Raw genomic sequence first — 15,581 nt, 5'->3', positions numbered from 1 at the left:
GAGGCAAGGTAGGCTTATTTTCTATCTTCAGGCTAGCTAGCTTCTCAGGCTGTGCCGAGTTGCATAGGGAGCGTTAGGCGCAATCCACGGCTGCCTCTAGTGTTTGTTGGAGAGGATCAGGGATTGCGGTCAACAGAGTTCCCACGTCTCAGAGCTCGTTCTATGTTTTTGGGTTATTGTCAGATCACTGTATGTGCTATGACCTCTATGTCCACTGTGGTACTGAATTGCCTAATCATAACAGTACAGGAAGCCAAAAGTACTAATGATTCTCAATAAAGGGAAAAAAGAAGTTCTGAGACCATTTTTTTTCTCTGCACTGTGTTTTGCCTTTTTTTTTCCCTAGACATTTGGGTGGTTCAGGACACAGGTGTAGCAATGGACATTAGAAGTCTGTCTTCATGTGTGGATCAGCTCTCGGCAAGAGTACAAAAGATTCAAGACACTATTGATCAGAAATCTATGTTAGAACCAAGAATTCCTATTCCTGATTTGTTTTTTGGAGATAGAACTAAGTTTCTGAGTTTCAAAAATAATTGTAAACTATTTCTGGCCTTGAAACCTCGCTCCTCTGGTGATCCAGTTCAACAGGTTTTGATCATTATTTCTTTTTTGCGTGGCGACCCTCAGGACTGGGCATTTTCTCTTGCGCCAGGAGATCCTGCATTAAGTAATATCGATGCGTTTTTCCTGGCGCTCGGATTGCTGTACGATGAACCTAATTCAGTGGATCAGGCAGAAAAAAATTTGCTGGCTCTTTGTCAGGGTCAGGATGAGATAGAGTTATATTGTCAGAAATTTAGAAAGTGGTCCGTGCTCACTCTATGGAATGAATCTGCGCTGGCAGCTATGTTCAGAAAGGGTCTCTCTGAAGCCCTTAAGGATGTCATGGTGGGATTTCCTATGCCTGCTGGTTTGAATGAGTCTATGTCTTTGGCCATTCAGATTGGTCGACGCTTGCGTGAGCGTAAATCTGTGCACCATTTGGCGGTATTACCTGAGCTTAAACCTGAGCCTATGCAGTGCGATAGGACTTTGACCAGAGTTGAACGGCAAGAACACAGACGTCTGAATGGGCTGTGTTTCTATTGTGGTGATTCTACTCATGCTATCTCTGATTGTCCTAAGCGCACTAAGCCGTTCGCTAGGTCTGCCACCATTGGTACGGTACAGTCAAAATTTCTTCTGTCCGTTACCTTGATCTGCTCTTTGTCATCGTATTCTGTCATGGCATTTGTGGATTCAGGCGCTGCCCTGAATTTGATGGACTTGGAGTATGCTAAGCGTTGTGGGTTTTTCTTGGAGCCCTTGCAGTGTCCTATTCCATTGAGAGGAATTGATGCTACGCCTTTGGCCAAGAATAAGCCTCAGTACTGGACCCAGCTGACCATGTGCATGTCTCCTGCACATCAGGAGGTTATTCGCTTTCTGGTGTTGCATAATCTGCATGATGTGGTCGTGTTCGGGTTGCCATGGCTACAAGTCCATAATCCAGTATTAGATTGGAAATCCATGTCGGTGTCCAGCTGGGGTTGTCAGGGGGTACATGGTGATGTTCCATTTCTGTCAATTTCGTCATCCACCCCTTCTGAGGTTCCAGAGTTCTTGTCTGATTACCGGGATGTATTTGATGAGCCCAAGTCCGATGCCCTACCTCCGCATAGGGATTGTGATTGTGCTATCAATTTGATTCCTGGTAGTAAGTTCCCAAAAGGCCGATTGTTTAATTTATCTGTGCCTGAGCACGCCGCTATGCGCAGTTATGTGAAGGAGTCCCTGGAGAAGGGGCATATTCGCCCGTCATCGTCGCCATTAGGAGCAGGGTTCTTTTTTGTAGCCAAGAAGGATGGTTCGCTGAGACCTTGTATAGATTACCGCCTTCTAAATAAGATCACGGTTAAATTTCAGTACCCCTTGCCGTTGTTATCTGATTTGTTTGCTCGGATTAAGGGGGCTAGTTGGTTCACCAAGATAGATCTTCGTGGTGCGTATAATCTTGTGCGAATTAAGCGAGGCGATGAATGGAAAACTGCATTTAATACGCCCGAGGGTCATTTTGAGTATCTTGTAATGCCATTCGGACTTGCCAATGCTCCATCAGTGTTTCAGTCCTTTATGCATGACATCTTCCGAGAGTACCTGGATAACTTCCTGATTGTGTACTTGGATGACATTTTGATCTTCTCGGATGATTGGGAGTCTCATGTGAAGCAGGTCAGAACGGTTTTTCAGGTCCTGCGTACTAATTCTTTGTTTGTGAAGGGATCAAAGTGTCTCTTTGGTGTTCAGAAGGTTTCATTTTTGGGGTTCATCTTTTCCCCATCTACTATCGAGATGGATCCTGTTAAGGTCCAAGCCATCCATGATTGGACTCAGCCGACATCTCTGAAAAGTCTGCAAAAGTTCTTGGGCTTTGCTAATTTTTATCGTCGCTTCATCTGCAATTTTTCTAGTATTGCTAAACCATTGACCGATTTGACCAAGAAGGGTGCTGATGTGGTCAATTGGTCTTCTGCTGCTGTGGAAGCTTTTCAAGAGTTGAAGCGTCGTTTTTCTTCTGCCCCTGTGTTGGGTCAACCAGATGTTTCGCTTCCGTTCCAGGTCAAGGTTGATGCTTCTGAGATTGGAGCAGGGGCTGTTTTGTCGCAGAGAGGTTCTGATTGCTCAGTGATGAAACCGTGCGCCTTCTTTTCCAGGAAGTTTTCACCTGCTGAGCGAAATTATGATGTGGGCAACCGAGAGTTGCTGGCCATGAAGTGGGCATTCGAGGAGTGGCGTCATTGGCTTGAAGGAGCTAAGCATCGCGTGGTGGTATTGACTGATCATAAGAACTTGACTTATCTCGAGTCTGCCAAGCGGTTGAATCCTAGACAGGCTCGTTGGTCGCTGTTTTTTGCCCGTTTTGACTTTGTGATTTCGTACCTTCCGGGCTCTAAAAATGTGAAGGCGGATGCTCTCTCTAGGAGTTTTGTGCCTGACTCTCTGGGTTTGTCTGAGCCGGCGGGTATCCTCAAGGAAGGAGTAATTGTGTCTGCCATCTCCCCTGATTTGCGGCGAGTGCTGCAAAAATTTCAGGCTAATAAACCCGATCGTTGTCCAGCGGAGAAACTGTTTGTCCCTGATAGGTGGACGAATAAAGTTATCTCTGAGGTTCATTGTTCGGTCTTGGCTGGTCATCCTGGAATCTTTGGTACCAGAGAGTTAGTGGCTAGATCCTTTTGGTGGCCATCTCTGTCGCGGGATGTGCGTACTTTTGTGCAGTCCTGTGGGATTTGTGCTCAGGCTAAGCCCTGCTGTTCTCGTGCCAGTGGGTTGCTTTTGCCCTTGCCGGTCCCGAAGAGGCCTTGGACACATATCTCTATGGATTTTATTTCAGATCTCCCCGTCTCTCAAAAGATGTCAGTCATTTGGGTGGTCTGTGATCGCTTCTCTAAGATGGTCCATTTGGTACCCTTGTCTAAATTGCCTTCCTCCTCTGATTTGGTGCCATTGTTCTTCCAGCATGTGGTTCGTTTACATGGCATTCCAGAGAATATCGTTTCTGACAGAGGTTCCCAGTTTGTTTCGAGGTTTTGGCGAGCTTTTTGTGGTAGGATGGGCATTGACTTGTCTTTTTCCTCGGCTTTCCATCCTCAGACTAATGGCCAGACCGAACGAACGAATCAGACCTTGGAAACATATCTGAGATGTTTTGTTTCTGCTGATCAGGATGACTGGGTGTCCTTTTTGCCTTTGGCTGAGTTCGCCCTTAATAATCGGGCCAGCTCGGCTACCTTGGTTTCGCCATTTTTCTGCAACTCTGGGTTCCATCCTCGTTTCTCGTCAGGACAGGTTGAGTCTTCGGACTGTCCTGGTGTGGGTACTGTGGTGGACAGGTTGCAGCAGATTTGGACTCATGTAGTGGACAATTTGACCTTGTCCCAGGAGAAGGCTCAACGTTTTGCTAATCGCAGATGCTGTGTGGGTCCCCGACTTCGTGTTGGGGATCTGGTTTGGTTGTCTTCTCGTCGTATTCCTATGAAGGTTTCCTCTCCTAAGTTTAAACCTCGTTTCATTGGTCCGTATAGGATTTCTGAGGTTCTTAATCCTGTGTCTTTTCGTCTGACCCTTCCAGATTCTTTTTCCATACATAACGTATTCCATAGGTAATTGTTGCGGAGATACGTGGCACCTATGGTTCCATCTGTTGACCCTCCTGCCCCGGTTTTGGTGGAAGGGGAGTTGGAGTATATTGTGGAGAAGATTTTGGATTCTCGTGTTTCAAGACGGAAACTCCAGTATCTGGTTAAGTGGAAGGGTTATGCTCAGGAAGATAATTCCTGGGTCTTTGCCTCTGATGTCCATGCTCCCGATCTTGTTCGTGCCTTTCATGTGGCTCATCCTGGTCGGCCTGGGGGCTCTGGTGAGGGTTCGGTGACCCCTCCTCAAGGGGGGGTACTGTTGTGAATTCTGTGGCAGAGCTTCCTCCTGTGGTCACAAGTGGTACTTCTGCTGATTCTCTCTGTGAGCTTCCGTTGGTGGAGGGAAGTGGTACTGCGGCTTCTGAGTTTCCTCCCTCAGGTGATGTGGTGAGGTCGTTAGGTGCTGCTCTACTTAACTCCACCTAGTGCTTTGATCCTGGCTTCCTGTCAATGTTCCAGTATTGGACTTGTTTTTCCTCCTGGATCGTTCCTGTGGCCTGCTGCTCTGCATAGCTAAGTTTTCCTTTGCTATTTTGTTTGTTTTTTTTCTGTCCAGCTTATCTATTTGTTTGCTGGAAGCTCTGGGACGCAGAGGGTGTACCTCCGTGCCGTTAGTTCGGAACGGAGGGTCTTTTTGCCCCCTTTGCGTGGTTTTTAGGGTTTTGTGTTGACCGCAAAGTTACCTTTCCTGTCCTCACTCTGTTCAGAAAGTCGGGCCTCACTTTGCTAAATCTATTTCATCTCTACGTTTGTCTTTTCATCTTAACTCACAGTCATTATATGTGGGGGCTGCCTTTTCCTTTGGGGTATTTCTCTGAGGCAAGGTAGGCTTATTTTCTATCTTCAGGCTAGCTAGTTTCTCAGGCTGTGCCGAGTTGCATAGGGAGCGTTAGGCGCAATCCACGGCTGCCTCTAGTGTTTGTTGGAGAGGATCAGGGATTGCGGTCAACAGAGTTCCCACGTTTCAGAGCTCGTTCTATGTTTTTGGGTTATTGTCAGATCACTGTATGTGCTCTGACCTCTATGTCCACTGTGGTACTGAATTGCCTAATCATAACAGCTAACACTAGAGAAGACAGAGAAAGGATTCATAAAGATCTGGATAAGCTTGAACAATGGGCAGCGACTAACAGAATGGTATTTAACAGGGAGAAATGCAAGATTCTACATCTGGGCAAGAAAAAAGAAAATTACATCTATAGAATGGGAAGAATAGAATTAAGCAACAGCACGTGTGAAAAAGACTTGGCTAAACTAATATATCATAAACTGCACATGAGTCAACAGTGTGATGCAGCAGCAAAAAGGGCAAACACAGTTCTAGGATGCATTAAGAGAAGTAGAGTCTAGATCACGTGAAGTAAGGTCCCCCTCTACTCCTCCTTGGTCAGGCCTCATCTGGAATACTGTGTCCAGTTCTGGGCACCACATTTTAAAAAAAGACATTGAAAAACTGGAGCAAGTTCAGAGAAGAGCTGACAGGATGTTAAGCAGATTGCAAAGTATGTCTTATGAGGAACGGTTATAGGATCTGGGAATGTTTAGCTTGCAGAAAAAAGGCTAAGAGGAGACTTAATAGCTGTCAACAAATATCTGAAGGGATGTCACAGCATAGAGGAATCATCATTATTCTCATTTGCACATGGAAACACGAGAAGCAATAAAATGAAACTGAAAGGGATACAGATTACATATTTAAAAAAAACTTTTTGACAGTAAGGGTAATCAATGAGTGGAACAGGCTACCACGAGAGGTTGTGAGTTCTCCTTCAATGGAAGTCTTCAGAGGCTGAACAGACATCTGTCTGAGATGGTTTAGTGAATCCTGCATTGAGTAGGGGGTTGGACTAGATGACCTTTGAGGTCCCTTCCAACTGTAACATTTTATGATTCTATGATTAAATAAATGGTTGTCAAAAGGATGGTCAGAAGAAACCTTTTCTCGAATGGCATTTTTGGGTCAGAATTGATTCCTGCCATTTTTTCATTTTTAATGTTGCTCCTAAGAGACATGAACATGAACCTGGAGCCACTGCAAATGAAAGACTGAGATGTAGAAAGCTGTATCTCCTGATGACTTTCACAAAATGAACTGTTTATGAAGATCAAAGAAGCAGATTGAGGCAACTTCTTCTCGAATGCCATTTTTGGGTCGAGACTGTTAACCCAGTTTGCCATAATTTATTCCATTCTTATAGTTTGCTCTTTAGCAGTGGTCCCCAACTCCAGGCCTCGAGGGCCGCCAACAGTGCAGGTTTTGAGGATTTCCTTAGTATTGCACAGGGGTTGGAATCTTCACCTGTGCAGATGATCACATTACCACCAATGCAATACTAAAGAAATCCTGAAAACCTGCACTGTTGGTGGCCCTCGAGGCCTGGAGTTGGGGACCCCTGCTCTTTAGAGTAATGAGCACGGACCTGCAGCCAATGCAAGTACTAAACAAGAATACCAGAACTGTAAGAATAAGACATGGACCGCACATCCAAAACTCATATGTTGATCTAATGCCTCTAGGCACAAATTTACTAAGCTGAACATGAGGTTCCTAGTGTAACATTCTAATCAGACTGTATCATGTCCACTGCCATGTCACAGAAATCATCTCAGTGGGTTCCTAACATATTATAGCCTTAAAGGTGCGACGGAGTGAGCCAACCATTGTTAGAGTTACAATGCAATCATCAACGTATGACTTTTGGTATTTTTTCTACTATTTAGCATAATGCATGGTCTGTTTCCTCTTTTTTTCACTTGGACCAGCACTTCTTACATTTTGCACATGAGTTTTTAATTAGCAAGAGAGTACAAAAAGGAGTTCCGCCTATTTTTGCTCTCAGTTCACAGTTTGAGAGCTTGTGGAAGTTGAGTTTTTCCTCCGTTCACTTGGTGTTAGTCCTGTTTGGCGGCCATTGCAGCTGTGATTTTGTGCCTGTGGGGTGGCGTGGTTTGGAGTCATCGGGACTCAGGCTTGCAGCATTTGTGCTGTGAAGCATCAGGTGACCCACTCTGCTGGTACACTTTGGCGCATGGCGCCGCACCTCTAAGGACACGCACGGCGCCGCACCTCTAAGGCTACAATAAATTAGGGACCCTCTGAGAGGTTCGCCATGATTTGACAGTGGGCTTAACCTTCCTCTAGTGTTAGCTTTCTGTTACTCTTTCTTATGTTAACGGGTCGGGTTTTGACCCGTGTCTTAAATCACCCCTAGGATACCCTAAAAACAGTTATTTATGATCCAATTTGTTTCTTACCTTAGTTACCTTGTTAGGGTTTCTCATCCATGGAACGATTGATTGTAATATTTTTGTTGTGGCCCCCTGGGCCTTTCATTTGAGACCATACCTTTCTTTTTCAATATAAAAATATTGTCAAATGAACCTCAAGAGAATAATATAAACTATACTCTGCAAAGTACCAACTAAGCTGATTTGGCCATACATGCCTGGACATGTCCCTAACTCAAGTTGTTGGAGGTAGAGCTGGCTGTGGGCTGTTGGTTTATGTTGTGTTTATGAGTTTTGTTTATGAGTTTTGTTTGTGTTTATGAGTTCAGTTTTGGGACTTATTATTGTTTTTTTACTCTTATATTAGACGTGGGTCGAAATTGACCCCAACAACACAAATGTTATAATTTTAATAAGAGCATTTTACAATTTAGTAAAATAGTTTTATTTTATTGTATTTTGTTTAACAATAAGTTCCTGAAAAAGTCAAAAAGTCTTGATGCAATAAACAAATGTATGTAGAATTTGTATGCATTTAAAACCTAAAACGGGTTGGTCACGACCCTAACACTAGAGGAAGGTACAGTCTGACCAGAATCTTAAACTAAGAACCTCATGTACAGTTTTGTACATTTTTGCCTAGATGTATTAGATCAACGTAAGATTTTTGGATGTGCGGTCCATGTCTTTTTTCTACAGTTATACAGTTACAGCGAAAAACAAAAATTTAGAAAGCTATAACTCTTGACGACTTTCACTTCTTGAACAGTTCATGGATGTCAAAGAAGTGATGGTCAAAGGGAATATGCTTTTTACATGGATACTGTATTGAAAGGTTGATTTTGAAAAATATGCAGTTTCTCCTACTCTGCAGCTCTGTCTACAATAGTAATCAGTCAGCTCCCCGCATATTTTTTGTTTTAGCTCTGTGCAGCCAGTCAAGTTCTTTCACACCAAATTCACCCAACTATGCCTTTATGGGCTTTGGGCCTTCTCCAAACTGTTCCTGCAAAGTTGGACAATTGTCTAAAACATCATATTATGCTAAAATATTCTAAAGCCATAAGATTTTCTTTCAATGGAACTCAGGGACTGAGGCCGACCCTCGAAAAACAAGCCCATAGCAGTATCTCTCCCTTTAGCCAAACTCATCCATCAGACTGCGAGATAAAGAAGAGTGATCCATCACTCTATAGAACACCAGTCCATTGCTAAAGAGTCCAGTGGTGGTGGCTTTACACCACTCTATCTGATACTTGGCATTGTGCTTGATTATGTAAGGCCGCATTCAGCTGCACAACCATGGAAACCCATGCCAAGAAGCTCATGGTGCACGTTTTGGTGATGATCTCAATACTAAAGAAGTTTGGACTCTGCAGTTTTTGGGTCAACAAAGTGTTGGTGTCCTTTATGTCCTCTGCTCCTCAGCACTTGGTGACTCCGCTCTGTGAATTTCAATGATCTCCATTTTGTAGCTGAGTTGCTGTGGATCCTTTCACTTTTTAAAATCACTCACAGGTGATCTCTGTAGAATAACTCATTTTATCAGCCATGATAGTCAAGGCAAACTGCATAGTGAGGATCTGGATGTTATAAACCTGTGCCAATGAAACAGAATGAAAACCTGAATTCATTGATTAAGACATGTATCCTTTACTTTTCTCCATCTAGTGTATTAACCTCATTTTCTACAGTATGGAAGAGCTAGAAAAAGCTGAGTGCTATTCTTGGCCACTTTAGGCAGTTCCAAATAGAATGGTGTGTCCAAATAGAATGGTGTGCAGCAGTGGTAATCTGTGAAGGTAGGAGGCTGAGTCATTTAAAGGGGTACTACAAGAATGTAATGGCTGTCCCCTGTCATGTAATTCAAAAGGTTGGCCATTCTAGTCACATGTCTGTCTGGCCGCAGTCTAAAGAAACACAGCCCCCTCCCTGTGACCTCTCAACGACAGAGAAGCTGTATTTTAAGCACATGTACTTTCATGAACTGAGGAGAAGAGCTGACACACCAGAAGAAATAAATCTTCCTGGGTGACTGAACACAAATTATTTTTTCTCAAATATCAGTCCTCTGTCCAGCCAAAAAGATTTGTTTCTCTTGTTACAGCCCTTCTCCTCAGCTCAGGGTGGTATGTGTTCTTACAATACTGCTCTTCTGTCAGTTGAGACACAGTTCTCAGGAGCAGTGATTTTTCAGACTTCAGCTAGTTCTGACATGTAATTAGGACGGGCTGCTGTCTGAATTACATGATTGGGGTCATTCTATAATTTTTTTTTTTAGGGAACCCCTGTAATAAATGCAAAGTTACCATGCATGTAAATAATCATAATGATTTCAGTTACTGTATTTTCTGGCATATAAGACTACTTTTTAACCCCTGAAAATCTTCTCAAAAGTCGGGTGTCGTCTTATACGCCAGGTGTCGTCTTATAGGGCAGATGCGGAGTAATCGGCGGTCGCCGCATATTGTGGGGGGAGCGGTCCCAATGATGAGGTGAGGGGGCGCCTCACCGAGAAGGTGTAAGTGAAGCAGAGGCAGAGAAGGAGATAATAGGATACAAGGGCGAGCCAGATGAGTGAAAGAAGAGTGTTTTTCTAGGCACAGCATCACTCTCTCTCTCTTTTTTGCATACCCCTGGCATCCCAGACGCTGACAGTTTGCTTCACTTACACCTTCCTGGTGAGGCGCTCCCTCACCTCGTCATCGGGACCACTCCCCCCCACTATATACATCGACCGCAGATTGCTTCGCACCCACCTTATATGACGACACCCAGCATATAAGACAACCCCCGACTTTTGAGAAGATTTTATATTTTAACTGGAAAAGTTGGGGGTCGTCTTATACGCCCAGTCGTCTTATACGCCGGAAAATACGGGTACTTTTCTAGCATATCAAAATTTGGCATACGCCCTTAAGGTAAATACAAGTCCTACAATATAAGTACAATACAAGTTTAGTGACACGGCACTGATAATGTAAACAAATCTGCCATATATACTAGGCGTGCTGTGAATTTTGACATGTTGCTGACTTACTGCAATAAGTTAAATCAGCAGCCAAATCTGCATACAAATCCACCGCTAAAACCAAATGTGCTTTGTTACTTATTTTCAGGTTGCTCCGAAGTGTATAGTTTCCTATAACTCCAAGATTGGTATTAAATCGCTACTGTGTTTTCATTGTCAGAGATCATATAAGCATGCCTATAGCGCCTTGTGCAATATATTTACCCGGTCTTTCAGTGCATCGATAATTGGAAACATATTACGTTTCTACATATTGTGAACCTCTTTGTCCGACTGAATGAATTACACATTTTGCTTTAATGTGCCAACCTGTACTTATAATATCAAATAGCAATTATATTGATTCCGAAGAATGTAGACAGGAAATAAGTGGAAAATTTTCCAGTAAGGAAAGAATATCTGATCAATTAGAGCGGATATAGGAGTTCAGCTTTGCCTCCAGGAATGCATGAAAGCTATAAGCCTTAATCACTTTCCATAAGCATGTCTAAATATGCCAATAGCTAACTAGGTTTTTGTCATGTCTGCACAAGTCATGGATTGTGGGCATCTCATTAACTGGCAACATTATGCAATGGCCCCACTGCAATGTTGGGCAAGCGGAGAGTGCAAAGAGGTAAATGATGTATGAGTTAGGGTACGTTCACATTTGCGGTTTGCGCCGCAGCGTCGCCGCCGCAACAAAACGCATGCGTCGTGCGGCCCTATCTTTAACATTGGCGCCGCATGGGGCCGCATGTGCATGCGTTGTGTTGCGTTTTACGCCGCATGCGGCGTTAGGGCGCACCTGTCTGGGCGCGGCAAACGCAACATGTTGCATTTTTCTGGCGGCGCCGACCTTTTAAAAAACGCATGCGTCGTGTTTGCGTCGTGTTTGCGTCGTCGATGCGCCTTTTTTCCCATTGACTTGTATTGACAACGCAGACGACGCAAGTACTTGCGTCGTGGTGCGTTGTACGACGCATGCGTTTTCCAATAAAAAATGCAAAACATTGTCTAGACTTTGTCTAGACACAAAAAAAACAACCTATATATATAAAGAAACGAGGGGTTTGCCATTGTCTTTCACAAGTCATCACACCAGACAAGACTAGACTGGAGAATCTGCTTTCCAAACTTGTAAGTATATATTTCTCTTTGCACATTTTGTATTCTGTGTTTTATTTCTTGATTTGTCTATATTTTTGTAATGTTTGGTCTGTGCTATTACGGTTATGGGTTGTTATTGAAAAATTGTTTGTCTGGTTCTGATGTTCTTCTGGGTTAATAGGATTGCATTTATTTTCTTTTTTTTTTTTTTTCTTTTCTTTTTTTTTTACGTTAGTTTGGGTTTGGTTATGTGTTTTGTTCTTGCGTCATGTGGTTGTTCAATGTATTGATTTTTGCTCATTTTGTCTTGTAAAATTTCTGGTGCATGTTTTTCTGGTTTCTATTGTTGGTGGTAACTGTGTGGCATTTTCTTGGCTCATGTCTTGCTGTGTTTTGGATTATGCTGTTGGCTTTATTTTTTCTTTCCTTGAGTGTATTTTCTTGCTGGTGGGGGGGCAACATTTATGATGTCTTTGTATTGTATAGTTCCGTGCTGCTGCTATGCCATTATAGTTTCAATTGTACTTTCCCTTTATTTTAAAAAATATCGCTGATGTTTTTACGTCGTTTTCCGTATGGCATATATCTTCCTTCATTGACTGATTGCATTGCGAAGTGTGTAGTATAATTTTTATTTGTTTATATTATTTTTGGTGGTGGCCTTTTTTAAAAATTCCATGTGTTTTATTTTCTATTTGGCTATGGTTTATGTTTGGGTTGCTGTATATTTTTACAGCGGTTGTCCCGTAATGTTTATTGCTTGTTATCTAGAATGGTTTTTATTGCCTTTTGTCTTTCTGTGGTTAGATGTCACAAGATGTTGTTTTTTAGGATCATGTCTTGTTGCAATTGTAAAGTATTGCGTTCATTATTTTGCTCTTTCATTGTATTTTTGTGCCTGTAATGTTTTTTCAGAAAGTTTTGATATGTCCATTTTTGGACATAGGTGTCTATTTTTGCTTTTTGGTTTGGGTCTATTCTTGTATAGTTTCTTCTATTGATTGTCTTCTCTTGCAATGTATGGCGTTGTGGTGTCGCTTTCTTATTTTTGCTTTGTCCGATCAGTCAAAAGTCAATTGTGGTTGTTGTAAAAAATTTTGGGCATATTTTATTGTATGTGCCATATTTAGGTTTAGTTTTGATTTTTTTTTTTCATTTTTTCATGCCAGAACAAACGTGCTACAATGGCCACTGTGTCAGAATCGAGCCAATCGGCGCAGGGGAGTGTGGTGAGTAATTATGTCAATTTCATTACTATTCGCAGTCATTTGTAGTTTTTAAAATAATTTCTTTATACAATTTTTACAGGCTTCTTCAAGTGAAGGTGAAGGAAGTCAGCGGGAGCAGAGAGGTCAGGGCCAAGGTGTGGCGTCAGCACGGCGAGTGAGTATTTTTATTAAACAATTTCTTTTTTTTTTTTGATTAGCATCCTGCTTTCACTAGGGATGTTTAGTAAGCTTACATTCAAACTTTTCAGGGTAGCAAGTATTGGGGGAAGGTAACAAAGGTGAAACAACCAAAACATTCAAAAATACAGGTGTAGAAACCATCAATATACATATATCAAATGACAAAGGATAGGGCCAAGGTACATATCATGACAGGTGCTGGTGTTTGTTAATATTTGCATATTTGTAACCTTTTCTGTTTGTAATTTTTCTAGGTTTCACAACGGGACCATGGAGTCATTGATGTGGAGCTCCTCATATCAAGCATCCAGGAGCGTGGCCCGTTGTGGGACAGCCGTGACTCCCGGCACATGGACCAGGTGGTGTTGAGGCGTTTGTGGGTAGAGGTGGCAAAGTCGCTGTGGGAGGGCTTTGACATAGCTCCTGCAAAGGACAAAGCCAACTTTGGTGAGTATTGCTGATACGCCGTGCAGATACGTTGCTATGACCCACCATCTTTCCAGGATAAACACAACCGTGTGTGATGCAATAAACGCCTAAAGTTTTGCATCGCACACGGTTGTTTTATCCATTTCAAATGCTACATATGTAACCTTTTTTTTCCTTTGCATTCACAGTTAAAAGGTTGAGGATCAGATGGCGATCCATCAAGGACTGTTTCAATAAGGGGCTACGGGCAGAGGAGGAGCGCTCGAAGAGTGGTGCTGCTGCGGCCAAGTCTGTGCCCTATAAATATTCCAAATGTTTACAGTTCTTAAGACCAGTCCTTGGCCGCCGTCAGTAAGTATTTTGTCCACAAAACATATTGCACAGCCCCATTACAGTGCCCAGCCACATAGCCTACTGCACAAACACATAGTACATTGCCCAGCCACGTACATTGTGCATCCACATAGTATATTGGCAGGTAACAATATCGCAGCCACATACCACACGTTCTAGCCACGTATCCACATAGTATATTTCACAGGCACATACTGTATTGCCCATCCATGTAGTCAGCGTAACATATTGGCCATCCACGTAAATGTATCCCTATTAAAATGCTATATAGGCCATTAGTTAATTTTTTGGGTTAAGCGTGAGTCCTTGTAGTCCATGACAGGTTAAATTCTGAGTCAGGGTAGTTCTGATTGCAGGAATAATGATGAAGTCTCGATCACATGATCCTAACATCATGGTCGTTCCTGCAATCAGATCAGTGAAATCACTGGTTTTTTTTTTATTTAATTTTTTATCTTGACATTAAATTTTCAACTATTTTTGTGGCATAGGCAGCTTCCAGAAAGAGATTTCGATTACAAAATTTTTATACCCACAGTGGTATACGGTCAAAATGCTTTGACAGCGGGAATGTTCATGATTGTTATCGTCGGCCCTAACGGTCAGCTGGCGATAACAATCAGAAATTAATTATTGGCCACACAGACTGTGAGACCGAGGATTTGTATTATTGTGTAATGTAATGCTATTTTTATTCCAGGAGTTGGCGTATGGGAGAGGTTATTCATTGAAGACTAATTTTTTCATTATCTTTTCACAGGACACACAGCAGCACCCTCGAGAGAGCTCGCCCCGCAGAAGCGGTCCTTCATGAATCGCCATCTGATCCATCACAGCCCTCCCACAGCGACAGCAGGCTTGCACCACCATCTGGTGAACCGGCAGCCGGTACATCAGGTGTTCCCCTGGCCGAGGCCTCTGGCGCACCTTCGTTTGGGTATTCCCGACAGCGCCAGCGGGCCTCGGACAGGCCAACCATGCCCGAATTTTTGCATTTGAGCACGGTTTTCCAGAACTGTTTCAAGGCGTTGAGCGATAACATGGACACTCGTCTGTCCAATATCGACCGGCGCCTTGAAACAATTGAAACCGAGCTCTCAAATCCGGCAAAACATTTTTTTAGTACCATTGCTAAGGGCATGGTGGAACACCTTACGCTGGAACTACAGATTTCAGTGATGCAGGCCTGCAACACTACCTACGTGAGGGCTCTCCAGCAGGCTGGGGTCATGCAGTCAGCGACAATGGCAGTAGTGCCGTCGCTGGCAAGCATGACTCCCACTACTGCTGGAGAGCCACTCCAGCCACCCCACCGTGGTCCACGTGCCGAGCGACGCCACCACAGGCACCATAACATAGTGCCGCCGACTCCTGCTCCTGCCATGCCTTCATCCTCCCCTAGGCGTCATCATGCTGGGGGAGCTGCAACAGGACCCAAAAAAAAAAAAAAAAGAGGAAACACAGACGGGCCCACACAGAGGCTCTGGCTGCTGTTCCAGTGCAGACACCATCTGTCCGTAGGGGCTCGAGTCGCAGTAGGAGCAGCCAGGGCCAAACAAGGCTTGTGTTGCCTCCTCCCTCCCCTACAGAGGTGGCGGTTTCCTCCCCTAAGTATACCCTGGGGAGGGTTTGGATCTACCATCCAGTCTACTTGACTATGTATCCTCCTCTTCGCCATCATCGTCATCTTCACCATCATCCTCCCCTTCCTCTCCCCATTCCAAAGAAGACACCTACCATTCCCCACTGGTGGCACAGGTGGAAACCCCCTAAGTTTAATAACCCATTTTTTTTCCTGTTTTCCCCCCAATAAAAAATTTTTGTTTTAAAAAACACTATTTGTTATTATTTTTGCTATTA

At 43.4% G+C, this 15,581-nt stretch overlaps 1 protein-coding gene across 1 annotated transcript; it reads left to right on the top strand.

The window, feature by feature from the left end:
* Positions 1-11,801: 11,801 nt before the first annotated feature.
* On the top strand, positions 11,802-15,376 carry LOC138641787 (uncharacterized). Its single transcript, XM_069729478.1, has 4 exons — positions 11,802-12,912; positions 13,193-13,385; positions 13,556-13,718; positions 14,482-15,376. Exons 2-4 carry the CDS (start codon positions 13,289-13,291, stop codon positions 15,374-15,376), a joined length of 1,155 nt encoding a protein of 384 aa, XP_069585579.1. The 5' UTR covers positions 11,802-12,912; positions 13,193-13,288.
* Positions 15,377-15,581: the final 205 nt, after the last annotated feature.

This window comes from Ranitomeya imitator, chromosome 1, assembly GCF_032444005.1.
Source record: "Ranitomeya imitator isolate aRanImi1 chromosome 1, aRanImi1.pri, whole genome shotgun sequence".
Classification (NCBI taxonomy): domain Eukaryota; kingdom Metazoa; phylum Chordata; class Amphibia; order Anura; family Dendrobatidae; genus Ranitomeya; species Ranitomeya imitator.
The sequence above is the reverse complement of the archived record's forward strand: the minus strand, read 5'-3'. Positions and strand labels throughout refer to the sequence as shown.